Here is a 23,840-nt window from a genome sequence, read left to right as displayed (position 1 = left end):
TTTGCTTCTCTCCTTTAAATATCTCACATTTTAACTTGCATTTAAATTATAAATTTAGTGCCTTTGGTGGTCAGGTCATTTCCCTCACTAGATTTTAAGGTCCTTGTGGCAAGAGGCTCTCATTTGCCTTTGTATCCATTCCCAGATAATCAAATTCTCCAGAGCTGTTATATCTACCTTGTGGTACAACTTCCTAGATGAATGATAAAATGTCTTTTGTATCCCTCTAGTGTTTAGTACCTAATAAATGTCTTTGGAAAATGGAAAGCAAATTCCCCCAATGCTGCACATAGTCACACACAGGAAAAATGCTCAATAATAATTGAATTCAGTTATCAGAAATTTTGTGCTGCCCAAGATCTCTGAAAAGATTTCTTCCCGTTAATGTCTATACAAATTTTCCACAGTAGAGTTCTCCCCACAATATACGGTTGACTCTTGTCTATCTTCTTAAGAAAGAAGTTCTGGGGGCAGCTGGGTAGCTCAGTGGATTGAGAGCCAGGCCTAGAGATGGGAGATCCTAGGTTCAAATCTGGTCTCAGACATTTCTCAGCTATGTGACCCTGGGCAAGTCACTTAGCCCCCATTGCCTAGCCCTTACCACTCTTCTGCCTTGGAGTCAATACACAATATTGATTCCAAGACAAAAGGTAAGGGTTTAAAAAAAAAAAGAAAGAAGTTCTTCCTAAAGAAAAGTTGCAGCTCACTCACAATTTTAATAGGAAAAGTATTCAATGATTTGACACCAAAATCGAATTCAGACTTTTTCACTTATAACCAGCATAAAAATCAGAAATAAAATGCAATGATCAAAGAATTTATTTTTGTGTCCAAATTAAAGCCTAAAACAATTAACTTGCTACATTATATATTATACACAAAGCAATACAAAACATGAAACTCATAAAACATTTGCTTCCCCCCCCCAAAAGGAATATTTCAAATATCACTATCACAACAATTGCAGAGGGTGGTGCCTTTATTCCTTCCTGAACTGAGGTATATAGCATATCATTTTTACTGTAAACCTGAGCAGAACTCGTGCCATACAGACATGGAAAAAAACTGCCAACAACTATGCATTATCAAAGGTACATTTTATTTTTTGCTGAGGAAATGGCTTGTAGGTCATAGGCAAAGGAATTTTAGCTGATCATCCCAGCAACAAAGGGAAATTACGTGATTTGTATGGCATAGTTATACTTTAATACATGACACATGCATATGCATAAGTATTTGTATGCTGTGTGAAGGTTGTAAGCAATATCCACCAATCAGATTTGTAAATGTCTACACTGATGTTTCTGTTCTTGGTCCAATGTTAACAGTAAAACTGATCCTTAACTTTAGTGTCTTAGGTCGCTGAAATAAAGTGCAATAATTCTCCTTAAGAATCAGCAAGCAAAAATAGATCACCTTTTAAGATTCAACAAATACTGTCATGGATCTTAGCTGCAAGAGTATGGAGTGAGTTAGAGATGGGGAGAGAAAGACAGAGAGATGAATCCCTTATAATGTTGGTGTGTACGGGCTCAGAACTGACACCAATATGGGGCTGCTATAATAGGCTTTCACCATAAGTAGATATCACATTTTGTGGGTATGTACTATTAAAATAGGGTCCTATTTGATATCTCTAACTCAACATCTCATATACACACAGAATTATGCTGGACCAACAAAAGCTTTCTGCATATCAAAACACACTGGTCTTCAGGGGAGAACGATAATTGATGGCTGCAAAACCTCAAAAATATGGGAGGTGGAAGAATGTGATATTGCTGAATGATGCTAAATTTGGAAGTTGTATCCTTTTCTGCTTTTCACAACAAAGGGAAAAAAAATAAAATCTCTTCTGGGTAATTTCTTTGTTTCCACTATCTTCTACTCAAGCAAGTGAAGACAAATGTCCAACAACAGACCCAATCTCTCTTTGCACATAATCAGCATTAATGTTTAGTCGATGTTATGTGTGTATGTGTATATATGTAGGGGATGGGGAACAAAATGTCTAAAGATTTTAAGACCACAGTGGTGACCATTTTATTTTAACAATATCAACTCAGTAGCAGAAAATTAGTTCTTTGGAATCTCCCAATATGAAGAAAAGCAGCAAAAATGATAATTGTGAAATTTGACACTGATATAGGCAGATACTGCAAAGACCCAGCATACCATCTGCTTTGCAGTTTACTATGATGTCCTAGAGCAACAAATTCTTTTACATGGAGTTCCAGACATAAAATCTTGCAAACCTTAAAAGGTAGCAAAGAGTTTACCAAATCAGCCAAATGACTGGATGCTAAATTTACTTTTAGCCACGGTTGATGGCCCTGAACCCTTTAGAGGGTATAACTAGCCATTATATCCTCTTTTCCTTCTAACTTCAGTCTTACAACTTTCTGCCAAAACAGATTTCAATATTACTTATTAAACCTTAAAAATTATGGATCTGGCCTATGTTTTTTCTCCTTTGTTCAGTGCAGATGACAGAATATTACATTCTAATCAGTTAATCAATCTCTAAGAGCAAACATTCCTGCTATCATTCCTGCTTTTGAAAGTATTTCAGTAGTGTACATAAACTGACAACCAAAGCATCCAAATTCTATTTTTCTCTCCATGTAACAGATGAACATTTGTCGCTTTATGTACAGTTTCTGCCAAGCATTTGGCACAAATATTTGGCCAATTTAAGTGATGTTTCAGATGTAAGATGACATTTTACAAATGTCAGTGGTAAGAATGAGCAGCAAAGGTACTGACCAACAAGACGGCTGAGATGTGTGATCTGAGGGATGTGGAAGATTTTTAAATACTGGTTGACCTAAATGACAGGGCTCTGGTAATAGTTTGTATTAGCATCTAACAGCATTTTCATATTACTACTGAATTATACTAGGAAATCATTTTTGTAATACTCAATACAAATTTTGGATAATAAACTTACAGCCTGACAGAAATTTAGTGAGCTTTTTTTTTGCTTTTATTACAAGCATATAATATTAATTGGCAAAACACTGAATACAAGCTTCACTATCATAAAATCAAAACATTAAGCAATATTCCAAAAAGATTTTTAGACAAAATACTAGCCACCAAGAGTACAAAAATTACACAGCAACACAAAGCATTAAAAAATGTAAACTTTCAAATGAAACAGTCAAAAATATCTGTAGTCTCACTTCTCTATACTGCGATTATCAATATCATTTCAGGTCTTTCTTTCGCCACACAATGATGTTATAAAGGCTAAGTGGTTGCAATGTCTATTGTCCTCTAACTCTAAATAATCTGTCTCATCTGAGAAATTGCTTTTCTTATGCCCAATTAAGAATGCCTGGGATACTCATTTAAATACATTTTAAGCTAAATTCAAACTTTAGCTCATTCTTCAAACATAAGCTTATACATGAAGGAATTAAATGTAATGATAGCACAAACAAAATGTTAATTCCCCACAACTTTTTTACCTTAATCTTTTCAACAAAGATAAGAATTTACCAAAACAAACTAAAATTCCAAGCCAATCTAATATCCAGTTAGTTGGTGTTCTCTCTCAAAACTTCATATTTAATTGAATAGGAAAAGAATTTATAATTATAAAGACCCAACCATAATTTGGATGAAGGATTTATAAATCATGCCTCCCAATTTCCTTTAAATCAAAGTAAACACATTAATTGATGTTAAGGTCACACCTGTGAGGTGGTGGAACTATGTTGTTACCTGAGGAAATACAGAAATGTGAATTTTTCCTGTAAAATATACAGTTTAGCTGTCTGCATTAAGTTTCTTCTAAAATATTTTAAATATAAATTTATCAAATATTCATATATGTTGATATATAAACTGGTTGGCTTGATCCTATATAGCATTTAGTTCAATGGTAAATTTCAAATTACTGTAAAATACAATAATATTTATCTTCCATTAGAAAAAAGTCCAATGAATCACCAAAGACTAATTATGCTGTTACAAAGACAAGAGCCAGTTACGGTTTCAAAGACTCATTGCCTATTGGAAAAAATAGCACCATCATACTACAGTCTGATATTTTACATGGTCCCGTTATCCCCAGAGGTTGTACCATTGTGTATACGACTGCACAACCAGTAAGACAAATATTCCCAGGTTAGATGGTACACAAAGATACCAGACATAACAATGGCACAAAGCAATGTCAGACAGGTGGCCAGTCTTGTAGAACGCGTCCACACGTCACATTAAAGTTTCTTGCCCAATCATTTATTTTTAAATATTGCTGACAGGTAGTTCTCTCACATGTGTGTATACATACACACATACGTGCACACACGCACATACTATTTTAATCGCAAAATGTCATTCTTACAATTAGAAAAAAAAAATAAAACATGGGGGGGAAACCAAGTAGCTGGATGTACACACTTTAAAATCCCACTTACAATTATTACCTTTCAGTTCAGCAGTGAGTAGATGCTACATTGCCATTTCAACATATGTCTAATAAATGCACGGTTGAACCTATTGCACAAAAGCAGAAGTCATGCTCTTCAATCCATATAAACAAAAACATACAAATCAAAAGCTACTCAAGGTAAAAAGAAGCTTGTAAAACATTTCACAATTTCATTTTATATGCCCGTAAATAAAAAGCTGGACCACGGAAAACAAAATATTTGGATGGTAAATTATGATAGAAGGCTTAAAATAGAATAAATAATTTTATAAAGTTAAGTTTTCTTCTTTTTTTTAAACCCCCCAAATCTTAAATTCAATATTATATATTCTATCTGAATTCTCTATTTTCAATGAAAACTATCTAGTGAGACTAATGCCTGGGGAATCCGTCTCACTGCTGCTGAAGATAATTCAACAAGATAATTGAGCTGCAACTGTTTAACCAGCTAAAGAGTGGTGAAAACTACTTCACAGTAACTCCACCTGTATGAAAGTAGTGAACATCTGAATGATTATCCAAACACAAAGTGAGCCTGGCTTTCATTCTTGGGGGGTGGGGGAGAAAAAGGGAGAAAAATGCACATTTTAATCAATTTCCACCTTGAATGAAATGTTTCTTGAAGCTCCATAAAGAAAACAGAAATCTCAATTTGGAGGCTTCCCTTTGACAGAAATTTACTTATGCGCAGCTCCTCCTACTATAGAAAGCTACAATAAGCGAAACCAAATGGAGCAGAAAACTCCCCAGGGAAATAGTCCTGTTGTGAAGAGATTTTGACATGATGCAGTTTTAGAAAAATAGGTACTTTTGCCACTGAGGTTTTATCGGGTTAACACACTTACAAAAGCAGAGTTAAACACAATAATTAATAATCAATAACCAGTTACAGATGTTAATACTGGCTTCCATATATTACCTACATATCTATACATAGATTACCTATATTTAAACATATTGACATAGCACCATAGCAAATTCAAGTGATTTTAAAGATAGCTACAAACTTACAAATATGTATAATGCAGACTGTTATGAGGCCGAGTTACAACTGACTGTGAACAATTTTTTTCATCTGAATTTGCATGTTGATACTGTATAATCCTTTCTCAGTTTCATCACACAGGAAACTACCCAAATTTTAAATGTTTTGCTTAAAAATGCATTGCAGTAATTTCTGGTCTTGCAGAATGCTTCAGCAGATTATGTATTTTGAGGTAGACAGGTAACATTTATTATATATACACATATCTAACCATTAAACCCTCACGTGGTAAATCTAATTTGGGTGAGGTATCAGGCTATGAGCTTGGGTTTAAGTCAACAGTTCAAACAGTACTAGATGTGAATTTAACTAGTTTTGTAAAGAAATTGATTTTAAATAGTTTGAATTAATAGTTTTCGGTTTAGGTTTTAAATTGCCTTATATGTGGTCAGATGGATTGAATTAATTTAATTAATTATTGTAGCTAAGAATGAAGTCACATTAACTATTAACTCTTTCCATTTCATGCACATGAAATGTGAAATGGAAGAAAAAAGAAAGAAGTGCATAAAGGAGCCCAATTTTACTTTCAAAAATGAATTTGTGAACTTAGTCACCAAAGCAATGCGTGCTAAAGGAGCTGCAGTTTCCTAAGAGTCAACATGGCCAATGACACAAGGCTGGCCCAAACATCTCAGGACTGTAGGCTCTTCCTTGACCCAGCCTCAGCCTCTGTTACTACTGAGGGAGCAACAGGAACTGTATGAGCTCCCCAGGCTCTCTACAGACAATGGCATTAATAGTATGTTTGAAACTTGGATTATTCCATTTCACAACATAACCAAAATGGGGAGCAAAGATGGAGGGATGCATCCAAAGGGGCACTAGACATTTGTGGAGTGGGAAGTTTCTCCCTTGGTGACTTCGACTTGGACCACTTCAGTAAATGGCTCCATCCTCACTTTTAAGTTCCAAATCACTACTTTAAAGAACAAACGTTTGTGCGTGGGGGCAAATAGGTGATAGCAATCTGTGATAAGCCTAAAACACCCACATTTTAGATTAGAAAGAGTTTAACAAAAACATAGGCTGACTGGTGTTTTCAACTTATCAAGTAAAAAGCAATTTCTATTGGTCAAGAATGACTAGGAATCATTCTGAGTCCTTTTAACCTTTCTATACCAGTCAGCAGTCATAGTGTGTAGCTTGCAGAAATCATTCTAAGTTAACATTTACCAAAGAGAATATAGGCTGGGTACACATGCATACAAGGCAAAGTGAAGAACCAAGGAAATTATGTGGATACATCAGGTAAAAATAAAGAAAAGGGGACCTTGTTTGGTCCCAACTGGACAGAAATTGCCTCATTTCTCCACTTCACCACTATGTAGCTAGGTGCAACCTTTGGGAGGTTTATTCAACTTGGCTACTAATAGCTCGAGCTAAGACCTCAATGAAGCTTTAACTACTGAATTTGGTAGTTACTACTCAAAACACCATCAATTAAATCAGGCCCCTAAATTAGAAACAGAATGCCACTATATCTCCAGATTGATCAAACATATGTGAAATGAAAGGGTTTGGAAAGGACAAGTGGACAAATTATGATATTAGCACATTATATAATTTTTTTCATAGAAATGATTAAAGGAAAACTAGAATTGTTCTGTAAGCCACTGTTAAAACTACTAAAAACAATATATAACACTCAACTCTAAGAATAAATGACAATTTTTTCTATTGCACTGTCTTCATGACTAGTGATATTTTTAAAACAAAAGTTACCTCCCAAATGAGAACAGATTTCTGCAAGCTCTAACTCTGTATGACACACGTCTACCTTAAAATAAGTTCAAGTAACATATTAAGCACTTGTGAGTATTCTTGTTAAGTGATCTGATGATATTTAGGCTATAGTAAAATATAGAGGCAAACTGGGGAAACTATTATCATCTTCGTTTTATTTCATATGGAGACTTTAATGCCATGATTAAATTATAAAATTAATGGAATTCCCTATCGATATGCTGTTAAATAAAATTTTAATACATCTTCTAAGTCTTCAGAAAGTTAAAGGCAACATAAATATAGTCAATCACCACCAAAAGGGATCTGTAGTGGCTTTTCAAAGACTGGATGAAAGCCAAAATATTGAGGCAAACAATGAAATCAAACGCATAAAATATAACTGAAACTAATTCCACTGTTCAAGACATGGAAAGCAAGCAAAAGTAATTTGGTGTCAGGAAAGTGACATGTATATCACTATTACATTTATTAATCTGTCTTGTGAAATCGCAGCAAAGAGACGAATGCTATTCAGCTACATAAAACTGTGAAGTGTTTTCATTATCTGTAAACTTAGTGCTGGTAGTGTCTTGTTGAGTTGTGAATTCTTTTTTCGTACAAAAAGGTATAAATATTCTCTTTCAGAAATCTGGTTCCCACGTCACCCAGAAGAAAGATTCTGAAGTATGGTGTGCTGTGAGATCACTGGTCCTCCAGAACAATTCTACTGGGTCATGTGATGTGAGTTAAGTGATGCACTGAGAAGGTGCCTGGTGATAGTCTCTGCAAAAAACTCTGTCCCAAAGGACACTAAAGTTCTCTTACAGCAAGTCCATTTTGGGTCTGTAATGTAGCAGTAGAGGTGCTTTCTGTAAAAACAAACCCCCCCCAATAGCTAGGTTATTAATGGAGAAAGATAACAGAACAGAAACACAAAATAAAAATATTGATTTGATATTTAATGAAAGCACAAACTAAAGGGTTCTGTTTTAAAATGCGTTTACTATATATATATATAAGGAATCAAATATGGGGCTAATCAGACATGAAAACTTTTGATTTTCTGTAATTATGAGGCCAAAGTATAGAATGAGAAGAAATCTCCTTTCTACCTTAATAGACCCATGGCAACTCCCTGTGGAGGTTCCAGAAGATCTCAGCTGTGATAATTATAGGATCACAGATTTAAGAGTTGGAAAGGGCCTTAAAGGTCATTTAGTCTAACATCCTTATTTTACAAATGAAGAAACTGAGGCTTAATATGAAATAGCTTGCCCATGGTCACATGGGAAGTAAATGGAAAAGCCAGGATTCTAACCCAGGTCCATCTGCTCCAGGTGCTGCATTTTTCACTATCATTCTGTCTCTCATCCTGGGCTCCTTGGGCCCCCCTGAGCTATCATCTTTACTATAAGCAATAGAATCCATCCTTCCCTCTGCCCAGGTTCAATAGAAGGGCAGTGAAGCTTTCTGCTATCACTAACTAACCTGAGGAGCTATTTCTTTGCCTCTCCACCTCCTCTCTGGCATTTTTGGGGTGACCCATGCTACGTCTGCCGGATTCCTAAGCTTTCCCCCAACTCCTCCAGAAGACTGCAGTGGTATGATTTATTTCAGGAAGCAGTGACAAGTTGCCTGGAAGGAGAGAAGTGTGCGGCCTGGCACATCTGGGTGCCTCTCTCTGTACTTAAGTCTACTAAGGGAAACTCTTTTTTAGACATGTGAGTTGTTGTGCCAACAAGGTGTGACTGTCCCCTGGCTTGAGTCTGGGCACAGGTGGGTATGGTTCTCACTAAAAAGTGAGTGAAAGGATAAAGAAAAAGGAGAGGGCTCTACTTGTGGCTGTCACATGCTCTTGGCTCCTATAGGTAAACAGAGGCAGAGGAGACTTGGCTAGTCAGGAATCTATACTGGTAAATGTTTTGTTCTGAGTCTGACTCCTGAAAACAAACTTTCCTCATGAGAGTTGTAACTGTCTGACCTCCACTGGGTCCAGCAGCTATTCCTTAACTGACCCTGAGAGTCATCCTTTGCAGACCTTGCCAGTGGTAGTAGTTAGTGGCATCCCCAGAATGTCTCTGGACCAGAACACACAGGGACCCCTTTCCTTGGCTCTAAATCTCTTCAATAGAAGTAATTTTGACTAACCTTTGAGGCTCCATAGGATAACATTTTGTTGGCACTCTTCTCTTTGGAGTGACCAACCCTTGCCGGCTACAGTTGGCAACATTCCAAAAGACAGGAATTCCAAAGACAGGAATTATTTGAACCTGTCAGCTCCCTTACTGGAGAACTCTGTTCCCAGAAGGCATGAGGCACTAGACTGCAAAATACCTTGGTCCTTAATGTGGGGATCCTGTGTGCCTATAACTAACTCCCCTCTATGCATCCTTTTCTGTGTCTATTCCTGATGCTTACTCTGTCAATGAGGATGACAGACAGGTGATGGCTAGGTGAGATCTGTTGCAAATTTAGCTTTGTCATTAGCCCCTTGGCTAATGCCCTCTCAAGTTCCCACTATCTAACAAGCACTAATTTAGGGACTCAAGCAAACTATATGGGTTCAGCAGTATTCTGACAATGGATTCTGAAAACCACCTACAATGCTGCTGCAGTTTCCTATTTTAAAGTGTAGTAAGCAAAGGAAGATAGCAAAAAACAAAAACAAAAACAAAAACAAACAAACAAAACCAAAAACAAACAATATGAACTTCCTTTGCTTACTACAAAAGAGACCTTTATTTATATTCACATCATCATTCTAAGGCTTACAGACAATCTTAACCCCTGAGAGGAGTGGACTACATAAACACACATGACTATTATTCATAGAAGAGACTATAAAACACCTTGTTACAAAACAACTGGGTCATACCTTAAATCTCCATCTAGTAACAACTACAAACTTGAGTGTGTGGTCCTTGCCAAGAATTTCTTCATTGCATAATATATCCAGCTAATAGAAGAGGAAGAAATACTTTAATTTAGGATGGAGTAAATGACAAAACACACCAGTCAATGAACACATATTACTACTACCTGTTGTACATAAGTTAGACTAAAACTATCAATAATAAAAACTGTGTTAGTGGGCTTTGAAGAACACTTCTCCATCATATAATTTGTCAGACATATGACTTCACGTCTCTGTAATTGGGATGATGAAAACCTTCTTTTCAATGGGTCAATTAAAACAAATGTGTCCTAAGCCCTAATGCCCATTAACAGGCTCAGACATTCTGGTCATGGTCTCCTCTGTCACCTAGGGTCTAGACTTGTGACTGAGGGGTGAAGCCACTCCAGCCACTCCCTCTTCAAACACAGGCAAGTGACTCTTGTTCACTAGCTCATGACTTGGGGGTTAGGAGGATGCTGAGAAGTACCTTTTCCAGGGTTATACAGCAAGTTTGTATCTGAGGCAGGACTTAAGGGGCTAGTTCTCAATGCACTCTATGGGACACCACAGAGAAGATGGAATCATTTCTTTAGTGTAAGATGAATGTCTATCACCAATCATCTCCTTAACATTCAAGAGGGGTCATTAGCCATATATTCAGGGATTATGAAGCCTTTTATGAATTCCTCTTGCAATCTCACTTCCTAAGCACCATATGTTAGGGAAAACTGAGCTACACAGAAACCTCTCTGGGTTACTTAGAGGAGAAGAGAAGGAACAAAGATTCAAAGAATACATTTAAGCCATTGTTAGTAGACCCAAATCTTCTTCACAGCAAAAGACTCTTTTCCACATTTTTCATACGGTCTTCTCCCAAAGTCTCATAAAGTGTTCTGTGTTTGGGGGCTTTTTCAGTTTTGTTAACAGATGTCCCTCTTACAGGATATGCTTTTCAGAAGGAAACTATATTCTAGTTTTCCCACTGTCAAGCAGGGATTCATTAGGTTCATCACTCTCCCTTGTCAAACAAGGCCTTGCATATAAATAGAATAAACTTCTTTTAGAACAGACTTGCAAACAATCCTTACTTCAAGAAAATCAGTCATAGATATTAAGGGGTTGAAAGGGATGTTAGAATTCATCTGGTCCAGACCCCTCAATTTTAAAAATAAAGAAAACAGATCTTAAAAAGGGAATTGATTTATCCAAAGTCACATTAGTAAGTTAGTGGCAGAACCAGGACTAGAATCTAGATTTCCTAATGTTCAATAAATATTCTTTTCACCACACTATGCTGTAACAATTTATGTCAAGCAAATAATAATAATAGGAAATTTCATTTATATAATTCTTTAAGGTTTGCAAAGTTCTTTCCTCACAACAACCCTGTGAGGTAGGTAAGAAAACAGTAAAGAATAAAAATGTTACTCAATTTTTTCCCTATGTAAGCAAATAACAAATTTGAAATTTGGGGTGATTGCAAGGCTCCCCTAGTAATTTCTACAAATATTTGTGACATGACATCTGACATGACGTCTGATGATACATATAACAACTTCAGGAAAGAACTGAATTTTTATTATGTTTGTACATATTCAATTCTTTTTAAAGAGGCATGAACTATCATTTAATGACAAAATGAAAAGAAGATTCCAATTACCTCTGAAATTAAGTGGGAAAATTCTAAACATCTCAGTTTATGCATTGCAATGTTGAACTGAGAGCCTCAGAATTATCTTCTAATGGAAGAAGCTATTTCAGTTCTAGACTGATAGGTACCTAGACCTGGAAGGGACCTTAAAGGGCAGGTTGTCCAACTTGCATCTGACACAGGAACCTCTTATTGCATTGCTCACATATTCAGCTTTTGCTTGCACTCCTCCAGTTATAGAGAATTCACCACTTGTTCAAAAAGCTCGTTCTATAATTAGCTAGCTTTAGTCATTAGAAAGGTCTCCCACATAAATTAAAATCTGCTTCTCAGTACTCAGTACCCATAGGTCATAGTTCTACATCCTACCAATAAGTTTAATCTTTTCATATAGCAGCTTTTCTAATGTTTTAGGTTACTGATTATACTCTCCTCCAAACCTCTATTCTCCAGACTTATTTTTTCTAAGCTAAATAACCAAGATAATCCTCAATCACTCATTCTAGTACATGCTTCCCAGACCAAGCATCCCTGTGGGTCACTGTCCTGTAGTCATGGGTCCTGAGATAAGAGTAACTTCAATGCTTTTATATAAGTAGCTAGTGTAGTTTGTTACTCATTGTGCACTACACACTGAGGAAGAGTGGCTTCCAAGCCCAATTCAGTTTTGTTGAACCTTGCAAGGATCTATATTAAACACCTTCCCCAAATACCCAAGGACGTTTTTATCTTTTCTCACTGCTCTCCCTTTTTCCCAATTATTTCTTGTTCAAAGTAAGTTGTTATAAAGGTTTTAAGGATAAAAAAAAATTGGACGGTTTGAGAAGGAATAGCTTTGGGTCAATTATTATATAATATTTAACTATCAAATATATTAGAGTCCTCTTCTAGTGGATTTAAGATTAAGCTCCCTTATAAACATGCAGTTCTTAGACAATTGTATATATTTCTTATTATTTGATTATGCTTCATACTGAAGAGTCCTTGCACATCTACTGAGGCCAGTCCCATACCAATAATTAAAATATTGGGAACAGTTACAATGCCAAAGTGTATATGTCCTGTTGGAATGACAAGATGTATGCAAAGCTATTTTACACGGTTTTAAAATGTTCTAGTTGAAACTTGTAATAAAATAAGAAAAAAGATGTTTCTAAAACGTATCTGCATTTATAAGTGTTGTCATTTACTTAATTTCCCATTTTACCTCATTGAAAGATGAAAGATTAAGTTTTTTGGCAATGAACTTCTTTAGATGCAAGACTGTTGCCTGTGCTGAGCAGCGGATCCATTTTCGTTTCAATCCACGTAATTTGCTGCTATTGCATTCCAGGCAGATGCTTACCTTCAAGAGAAAGTGCACACATGTTGGCAGAGCTCATTAAAAGGAATTCCACTGGGCTCTCCCTGGAAATGCTTTCTGAGCTATCTATAAATGAAATTACACCAAAGAACTCTGATATCCATGAATACTACAGCTTTCCTTTACCTTATTACTGAAGCAAAGTAACTCCATCTGTGGCGATTTTATGTCTGTTCAGTTAGGACGCTCGAAATTTGGCTGTCAACCAGAAAAACAAAATCCAACGCTTTCCTGTTTGCCCATATTTTACCATTTCATACTAAATCACAATTCTTCCCTTGGTCATTATCACTACACCAAAGGAACAAAAAGGGAATAAAGAGCCAAGGGAAACTACAAGTCAAACCTGCATCCTATTGTCTTGGTCTAAGTTTGGACTTTGAATTTCAGTAAAAAGACTGAAATGAGAATTTGCAGTATAAATCTATCATCTAATATGCATGTTGGCTTGCTAATGTAGCACTCAGGAATATTCTGGGTGGGCCATAGATGGTTATGCTAGGTGAATTGATTAGAGCTTTTTTTTTTTTTAATGTGTACCAATATGTCCCATTACTGGCACAAATAATGATATGACCCCTCATACGGTTACATTCATTTCCTCTGATACAGTACTCAAATTATATTTGACAAACATATACTCTTTCTCCATACTCTTTTAGAACATTAACTGATAACCAACCAAGGGGCAAAAAATGAAAGGATGATTCTGAAAGTAAAATCAATCAACTGATTTAAGATGAAGAAAATAATGTCCTGGCAAAATGAACCAATCAACAAGTGAAAGAAAGACAGCTTCAAGGGCTGTGGGGAAAAAAAAAAAGAAGAGATATTATTAATTGGTTTTCCCACCTCCTTCTCTTTAAGAGGAAAAGGAAAGAAAAGAAAAATATCTTCAGGATATTACAAAAATAAACAAAACCAGGTTCATTTTATCTCAACTATCTTATATAGAGGCCGGAAAAAACAGGGAATTACTATGTGATGAATGAATAAACCTATGTTGTTGTGTTTGAAGGACGATATGGTAAAGTTTGTAAGTATTATGGGTAAATTAACATTGGATGTAATCTTATAGGTAGGTGGGGTCAATATAGTCTTTATGTAAAATAAATTAAGAATCTGGATGAAATTTTAAGGAACAGAAAAAAAAGGCATCATAAGAAGGAGGCACCTATATTGCTTCTCATTCTAATAGAATTTCTTCTATTAGAATGGGGTGGAAGGAACATGTATAAGGCAAGTTAGAAATTGGTTTGAATTTTAATAAGGAATTGAAAGATATACTATGACACATCAAATGACTGTTAGTCTTTTACATTTTGCCAAAGATCTCTAAATCTTCCTTAAATGGGACAAAAATATTCTAATGTTCATTTGTGCAGAAAATTCTGACTTGATTGTATAATTATGTGTTGATATATGTGTGTGTGTAAGTCAATCTTATAAGATTAAAAAATATATATATTCTCCAAAATGGAAGTTGTCACGTAAGAAATTGGCGGCAGAGCTTTCCAGTCAGTCAAGCTTTTAATAGTCTGCCAAGGTTTATTGACTTGTACTCTCTAAAGATTTTCTATCAGTTCCTCTAGTGATATTGAATGAGAAAGGATCCTGGGATCATAAGCTCAGAGGGACATCCCTCTCCCCCCCCCCCCCCTCCAACTCACCGAGTTTCCAAAAAAGGTCTTGAATCTTGAATCTGTGACTCTGAATCTAGGGCTTCCCCCAGTATACTATACTCCTCTGCCTTGTAGCCCTTTCATAACTATGGGTGAATCCATTCTTATACCATCACAGCATATGACACTACTACAAGGTTGAAGTATCTCTCTTGCAAAAACGTGCATACTAAACTTCCCTGAACTCTGTCACAAACCTCTATAGATGACTAAGTTGGATGGGGTAATAAAATTCCTTTCATAAATTGACAAGCTCTTCAGGAAGTGATTTCAAAATGCTATGTCTATGTCTAAAAGTCTATGTCTTTCTCATTTTAACATCAGATTTTCACATTTTTAAATGGAACTAAGACTTAAAAAAAAAAAACAGTGTTATATCTCTTATGAATGAAGTTTGGAATGAACAAAGGAATTTGCTCTGATTGCTGTTTGTCAGATAGGGCTGCCAGGATAAGTTAAGTAGCCCTGGCTTGGTTATATTTCATCACAGGGCATAAATACAGGGAGGCCAAAATACAGAAGTCGATACAGAATGATATTTTGGGTGGCTTTTGGTTCTGTTGCATTTCTGTGGATTTGTTTCTTTATTTGTAAAATGAATATCTCTTAAGTTGATCATCTTTTAAATGATCTCTGAGGGTCCTTTCCAACATTATCTTCTTGGCATCACAGATTATTCTACTGTTCTTGGCTCTCTTTTCAAATATATTATGCTTTCAGACATGGGTAAGAACAAGAACGGGGAAATCTGCAGGCATAACTGCAGTGACAAGACAAACATTCAGATTGAACTCTATGCTGTATGGATTTACATTTCAAAATACATGACCTATATTGTGATGGTGTTACATAAAGGACTAGATGAAGTGCTTTATGCATTTTAATGGCCCTAAAGAAGGATGAAAGCCATAAATGGTATTGAATTACGTTTCTGTGGCTTTACTATCTCGTATCATGGGTTTCTAGATCTGTATTTTTTTTTTTAACCAAAGAACAAGTCCATTTCTGAAATGTTAACTGCTACACTGATCTATCTACTGTCCAGTTTCCTAAAAATTCACAGGTATGTTGCATCATTTACAACTGTGCATTCTTGGGACTTATATTCTTTACTTCCTTACTTATGACTTCTACTTCAGATCAGTTTATATCAGTATTTCCAGCTCAGTAAAACTGGAGAAAGCATCACCGGAAAAAATACAACATTAACACATTATTGGTTTGCTTTTGGTACTTCATTGCTGTTGAAATTTCCATGCCATTTAGTGTCAAACATGACTCATAGAAATACATGAAGCAAAGATATTTTAATATTAATTAGTGATGTGAGTTATTTCTAAGTCACTTGTCTGTATAGAGTCAGGCCACCAACTCAAGAAAAACAAAATCAATATTGAATTAGAACAAAGAATAAAGATGAGATGAAGATATGGCAAACAATTGAGGCAATTATAATAATCTATGTAAACAAACTATTAATGCCTCAAATCCATTGATCTAGAGACCATTTCTGAAGAAAGTTCACCAATGTCAAAGAAACTGATACCACCACAACTAGGGGGAAAAAACACACAAAGAAGGAGGTGATTTGGTCAAATACTGACTTAAAAGGCTTTCTAAAAGAGTGGCCAAAATCATAAAATAATCCTTGAAAGTTGTTCAAGAGAGAACTTCATTCAATGTTGTGACATTAATATGAAGCGTAGCATAAAATGGAGAAACACATACAATTCATCAAAGGTGTCCTGCATTATCATAGATGTTGTATGATGTGCAGGGCACAAAGGAAAGCAGGCTTCCCTATCAATGATTCAATTTTCCATATGTCCTTGTTTGCAAAATGACATCCTGTTGATTGCATCAAGCCCGGAACTATGGCGCAGCCTCTTAAATTAGACCCATAATCACTCAAGAGAATTTGGCCTAATTATGTACACAGGACACATGAAACAGATGAAGAATATTCACTGTCCAGATTTCAAATGCAGTTGAATAGACCCACAGAACTAGTTCATCTGAATAATTTATCCTAGACAGGCACTGTGAATATGCTGGGTTCGAGTACTGAATAGGAAGAAGAGAGTAGTTTTCTAGGAAACTGCAGTTCTTGAAATGATCACAAGCTTCTCTCCAAAACAAAAATGCATCCTCTTTTTTTTTTTAAGGTTATTGAAGCTTTTTTTTTTACACCATGTTCACTTCCCATATATCCATCTCCTTCCCTTACTCAGGGAGCCTTCCTTTGTAATAATCAGCAAATCACTGACATACTGACCATTTCTAACATACAGAGCATTTCAGAACCATAGTACCCCAACTCTCTCACAAAAGGGAAGATCAAAGGCCCATCTTTTTACCTACAAATTTCTTTCCAGTGATGCTTTATGGCTATATGTTAAAGAATACCACAGCTTTCAAAGAAATAAAGGGAGTAATGGAGAGGGGTACATGGTTGGCATGAATAGGCTTCAACACATTCCAACTCAGAATTATGCAAGGGAAGCAGGAGAAAAGAAGTCATCAGGGAAAACAACATGGGTTGGTTACACAGTAAGAATAAGAGATGAATGATGTAGAGATTGCCCATGTGCTCCTATGGTATCCACAAAATGTCTGGAGGGCCCCAGCATGTTCATTAGATCCATCAAAGTACTGAAATAAGACTCAAAGAAGATGCTAAAGAAGATATTAAAAAAGATGTGCCCATTTTCTTTTCTAAGACCCGCAACCACAGAGAAAGTTGGACATCATGCATTATAGAGACCTAGATATGGAGTGATATAATTTAATATTGTGGTTTAAGACTGACCTCAAATTATAATCTTTCTTGCTTTGGATTTCTAATTTTTTTTTATGTATCACTAGATAATATGATGACCAGATAAGAAATGAGTGCTTTTAGTTCTGAAAATAAACTCCTACCTAAATTTTTTTTTACCTAATGACAACTGACATAGCTTTAGTTTTCTTTAAGCTGATCATTAATCCTCAGGGCTATATTTATTTCACAAAGGAAACCATTATTTTCTGAATGCATGTGGTATGATCAGCATATTGAAAATATATGTATTTCGGTACACTTTTTATGTTCATAATCACAGGAATTATTTTCCTATTTCTAAAAGCAACATTTCCCTTATTGGGCCATTAAACATTTTGGAACTGAAATATAGTAATGGAATGCATAAATACAGCAGGGATTAGGAATAAGGAATACTTCTAGAATAAACAAAAAGTTAGGGAAATCTTGGGGGGTGCGGGGAATAAATTCTATTTCTGCACGACAACCAAAAAATTGCCAAATCAGTATTTCATATTTAATATGAGGAAAAAGTACCACTATTAAATTTTTTCATAAAATCCTTATTCATATTGTACAGAATAATATGATCCATAGAACAGTTTGGGAAACAATATCCTAGAAGATAGCAAAAATAGCCAGCATTTATATAGAATTTTAAGGTTTGCAAAGCACTTTACATACATTATCTTACTGGACCCTCACAACAGCCCTGTGAGGTAGGTGCTATTATTATCCCCATTTTACAAATGAGGAACCTGAGGCTCAGGAGTTAAATGACATCCCCAAGGCCACCCAGATAGTGTTTCAGGTTGGTTTAGAAGTCAGGTTTTCTTGAATAAAGGATTAGAGGTCAAAATTATATGTGGGATCTAAAAAAGCAGATGAACATTGGTTCCTTATTCCATTTTTCAGAAAAGCAGCATCAGATAGCAGCTATCTCCTCATAAGACTAAGCCCTTCTAACTATATCACTGATCTCCTTCCTCCTGCTTCTCCTCTAAGACCTATTTCCAATAGTTATTCCTTTACTCTTTTGCATGTTCAATTACCTCCTCTGATAGTACCTCTTCTATTTCTGACTGTAAAAACATGCTCAGGCCTCTCCAAACCTGGCAGTCTTCCTTAATCCTCCTTATCTGGCTAATGTCTTATCTTTATCCTTTCCTTTTCTCCAAAACTTTTTGAAAAATTTCCTAATTCCTCTCCCCTCCCTTACTAGATTCTCTTTTTTTCAATCCTCTGTGTCCTCTAGCTTTTAAGTCCACAATTACACTGAAATGGCTTTCTAAAGTCAGCAATGAACTAACTCTAATTCTAAGCAAATCCAAAGGTTTATTTCTATCATGATACTCTGGGATTTCTCTATAGTTTGTGACATTGTTGTGGGAGTCTCACTTCTACCTTGGTTTCAGAGATACTACACTTTCTTAGTTCTTCTAATCCCTTTTATTCTCCATCTACTCCTCATTTTCTTTAGGGCTCCTTTATGTATGTGAATGTCCCTCCAGAGTCTGCCCTCTTCCTTTCTGTCTCTAGACTTTTTCCCTCGGTAACCTGATTAACTCATAGTTTTAACTACTATTGCTCTTCATCTAACTCACAAGTATCTTCCATTCTCTTTAGAAAATTAGATCCACATTTGAAAGTGTCTGTAAGAAATCCCTTCCAGTATGCTCTACTGGCTCCTGAAACTCAACATGTATCAAACTAAAAACTTCTTAACCTTCTTTATAAACCTACTTCATCTTTTATTTCTTGACTTATGTCTGTTCTTGTATTTGTAATTCAAGAATTATTAACTTTTGGGCTTCCTTTTTCTTATCTCATTAATTCCAGAGTCTTATTCCTTCAACTTCCATAACATATCTTCAGAGTTCTATTAGTTAATGTTTAACCATAAGCTCTCAAAAAAACAAACTGAACCAAGACTAAAAATGATACACCTTTGAGTTTAACCTGTATTATTAATATTTTCCTATAATTTTCTTAAATCTAGATAATCAACAAAATATAAATCAAATCCTGAATTAGAGCATTTACCAATTTCTCTTGGGATCCAGGTCAAGCTGTCTCCATACTCCTAAATATCGTGCATTAAAGGCCTCCTTCTCTATTGCCATTGCAGCTGTCAAGACAATGTCAAGTATTTGCACTTGAATTCCTGTCTCTGATCCAACAACCATTTACTAAATGCCCATTATGTACAAGGCCTTTTTACTTTTCTCCTCCTCCAAACTGTCCTTTATACTGATGTGAGGATAATCTTATTTTCCTCTGTTCAAAAAGCTTTAGTAGTTCTCTACCATCTCCCAAGTAAAGTTCAAACTTTCTCCCCAGGCATCCTAGGTCGTAGTTCCTATTACTCTCAATCTGAGGTTTATAAATTTTTAAATGCTTCAATAATGACATTTCACTTTATTACCCAACATATTTTTTTTTCATTAATTTAAAAATGCTGTTCTGAGAAAGGGATCCAAAGGGGTTTATAACACAAACAAAATTAAGAATCTGATCCAAACTCTATACCTACCAGATCCTGTGCTATTCTTCTGTTGTGCATAGAATGCCCTGCCTTATCTCCTGTCACCTACTAAAATTCATACTCATTCTTTGGAGGTCAATTCAAATGTCACTTCTTCCAAGTATGCCTTTCCTAATTTCCCAAGAAAGCAATCATCTTCTGACCTGATCTAATGTGATTATCATGTAATATTCAGTATTTTAGTTGTCTATATCTACTTATTCCTTTACTATAGTGTAAGCTCCATAAAGACACTTACATTTGGCACCTCATATCAGAGAAATCTAAAACCTTTAGGGTATTCATTGAGCAGCTAATTCTCCTTAAAATCTACCTGAAGTCTAGGCCTAGTGATGGGATAAAATGCTTCTATGAAGCCACTGTGCAAATGTCTTTATGCCATTACCTGTCAAGAATAAAACACATCAAGGTAAAGCCACAAGCTTATGCTTATGAACTTTTAAAATGTACACGTTTGGAAACAAATACCACAAGAGAATTTTAATACATTATTATTGATACAAAGATAAACTACCTGTTCATCACTTCTGTGATAGTCATTATCCTCTTCTTGTTTTTCTTCTGATGTTTCTTTGTTGGAACTGTCATCGGCTTTTGTTTCACCTTTTAATAAAAAAGGTATAAATACTGATGAAATCCAAAATGCCTTGTTCATTACTCAGTTTTATGCAAAATGTAAGCTGAAGTGGATACCAAAACACTTCAAGTTAAATAAAATAGCAATCAGAGTATTCATGCAAAGTCAAAGGCATACAACTATGTGCCATGTATTCTAAAAGAGCATGACCTCCACTAAACTAGATCATTTACCAGGTCCCAGCCACTTATCAGATCAGAATTCTCCGCAAATAGTAAAGTGTGTGTCAACAATGAAAGTGTGGACATGCTTACACATACTGGATCCAGATTTTGGTATAGCATCCTAAAACATCTGAGATTATATAAAATTGTCTTTTTAGTACTTTTGGCTCTTATAAGGAAAAATACTTAAACAAAAATATTTATAGCCACACTCTTTGTGGTGGCAAAAAATTGGAAAATAAGGATACCCTTCAATTGGGGAATGGCTGAACAAATTGTGGTATCTGATAGTGATGGAATACTATTATGCTCAAAGGAATAATAAAGTGGAGGAATTCCATGTGACCTGGAATGACCTCCAGGAATTGATGCAGAGTGAGAGGAGCAGAACCAGGAGAACATTGTACATAGATATGGATACACTGTGGTACAATTGAATGTAATGGACTTCTCTACTAGCAGCAATGCAATGATCCAGGACAATTCTGAGGGTCCTATGAGAAAGAACACTATCCACATCCAGAGAAAGAAATGTGGGAATAGAAACAGGAAAAAAAACACATTTCCTTGATCACATAGTTTGGTGGGGATATGTTTGGGGATGTAGACTCTAAATGATCTCCTTAGTGCAAATACTAATAATATGGAAATCGGTCTTGATAAGTGGAATTGCTCATTGGCTATGGGAGGTGGGTGGGAAGAGGGGAGGGAAAGAACATGAATCATGTAACCATGGAAAGATATTCTAAATTAATTAAATTGTAAAATAGAAATAATACTTTTGGCTCTTGGAGTGTCTAAATTAGTATTTAAGAGAAAATGACTAATTTTTTTCCCCTTAAATCCTACAATTCTCTTATCAATTCTAAAACAAAAGGAAAAATCCACGTATTCCCATATTTATCTAGCATTACTGGAAATTTTTATTATTGATTTAAAAAAATAGGATTTTCCTGTAAAAACAAAACAAAACAATGAACACTACGGACTTTAAAATGTGCCAGGAGTTACTATTTAACTAAAGCAGGTACTGTTGACTCAAGCAGAAAGGTCAAGAAAAATACTATACTTATTAAAAAATATTAAATAACTTAGCTCATTTCCCATATCAGTAAAGATTATTAATATGTTTACATTATACAATAGTCATTTTGGATAGGATACGGGTGATATAATCCTTCACTGAGGGCCAAGTCAATTTAAGATTTTTACTACCTAAGAAAGGCCAACTTCCTTATTGGCCTAGACTGGCTCCTTCATCTTTCCAGGAGGACATGCAATAGTGGAGGCTGAAGAGTTTCACCTCTTACCATAGTGAAATCCTACAGAATAGTACTCATTTCTCTAAGTCTAACCCTTTCCCTTCATCCTCACATCTTTAGAAGTTGCACTTTGGGGGCAGCTGGGTAGCTCAGTGGATTGAGAGTCAGGTCTAGAGATGGGAGGTCCTAGGTTCAAATCTGACCTCAGACACTTCCTAGCTGTGTGACCCTGGGCAAGTCACTTGACCCCCATTGCCTAGCCCTTGCCACTCTTCTGCCTTGGAGCCAATACATAGTATTGACTCCAAGACGGAAGGTAAGTGTTTAAAAAAAAAAAAAGTTGCACCTTGCTGCCCAGAAAACTCTTTACACATTTTTGCTGATTTTTTTCATCTTCCCTTTTCATTAAAAAATGAACAAAGATTATTTGTTATATGAAATGGCTCCCTTGGGGGAAAGGGAAGGGATACTTGGAGAAATTTTTGTTACAAAAAAACAAAAGATGTCAATAGAACTTTTTTTTAAAAAAGGAAATGAATTGTTGTGTCCATTACGATGAACCAACTCATTTTTTGAGGTGAATCTTAAAAAGTCCTACCCTTAAGACCTCAGTGTAACACAAGAAGGGACCTTTGGCTCTTGAAGGCTATATGAATAAGCACAATCTCCTTAAGATTCTATCAAGCAAAAAAAGTTTTGAATGTGTCCGTCTTCATAAGTACAGAGAGGATCATCCCCAGAAGGTGCTATACCAAATAATCTAACCAGAGCTGTCCATAAAAATAAAAATTAGCTTTTGGTTCTGTGGGGCCCCTTCAACTTGTGTAGGGAGGGTGGTGGCACAAAGGAGCAATGAATGCTGAGAACAATAGTCACAGGTAAGTACTCAAAGTGAAATCTTTATCTATGACCATCAAGTTGAGAAACACAACTAGAAATATTGAATTATATCTATATTGACATTCTTGAACCATAGGAAGGACTCCAGATATAGGGTGAATCATCTTAGCATAAAGGGCTTGTTATCTGTACCACCCTGATGGAATCATAGAATTATCTAAAGATCTTTATCTGTATTTATCTGTATCATCTATAATTTTGAGGTGATGGGAACATGGTACCTGATTTATATTTATTTGGTTTTCCCTTTGGAGGAAGAGGGAGATTCAATTAGTATTATAATTGACAAAGTGAAACATCACAAGGCTCCCAAAGCATTAGGCATCCTGATTGGCTAAGATTAAATCAGTGCTGTAAAATAAAAGAATAAACTTGATCCAAAGTTCAGGTGGACAAATCCATAAATTGGAAATTCTGTTCTAAACAGAAGCAACCATTTTCATTTGGGGCCATGGAACAGAAGAATGATTTGTTTGTGCCTAGAGAGGATCAGTATGGACCATACTAGATTATGAGAGCTAAAGTTAAGGTTGAAGTTAGAAAGAACAAGTGCCAGTCACTCTGAAAAAGAACAGATATTTTTCATGTCTATTTAATGACTTTATTTTGATTTATTATTTCTTAATTTGCTATTCTCTTTGTTAAAAACCCTAGAAAACACTACTATGATCTGAAGAATGTTAACAGAGGGATTGTACCTAGGATCAGGGAGGTGACAGTAATCAG

The 23,840-nt window shown here is 35.6% G+C and overlaps 1 protein-coding gene across 5 annotated transcripts in view; it reads right to left on the bottom strand.

Moving 5' to 3' along the window:
- The window catches only part of PCGF3 (polycomb group ring finger 3), a 144,524-nt gene that overhangs the window by 16,171 nt on the left and 104,513 nt on the right, over positions 1-23,840 (bottom strand). For 4 of the 5 annotated variants that reach the window (XM_007496963.3, XM_001366232.4, XM_056802250.1 and 1 more), the window contains 4 exons: positions 20,666-20,754; positions 12,969-13,106; positions 10,090-10,170; positions 2,964-8,083 (listed from right to left, as the gene is read on the bottom strand). In XM_007496963.3, coding sequence (XP_007497025.1) covers positions 8,036-8,083; positions 10,090-10,170; positions 12,969-13,106; positions 20,666-20,754 — 356 coding nt within the window. In that variant the 3' untranslated portion in view covers positions 2,964-8,035. Of the gene's footprint in view, positions 1-2,963; positions 8,084-10,089; positions 10,171-12,968; positions 13,107-20,665; positions 20,755-23,840 lie in introns of those variants that run through there. The other variant, XM_007496965.3, reaches the window with a different exon arrangement.

The sequence above is a fragment of the Monodelphis domestica genome, chromosome 6, assembly GCF_027887165.1.
Source record: "Monodelphis domestica isolate mMonDom1 chromosome 6, mMonDom1.pri, whole genome shotgun sequence".
Taxonomy (NCBI): Eukaryota; Metazoa; Chordata; class Mammalia; order Didelphimorphia; family Didelphidae; genus Monodelphis; species Monodelphis domestica.
This window is presented reverse-complemented; position numbering and strand designations above follow the sequence as displayed.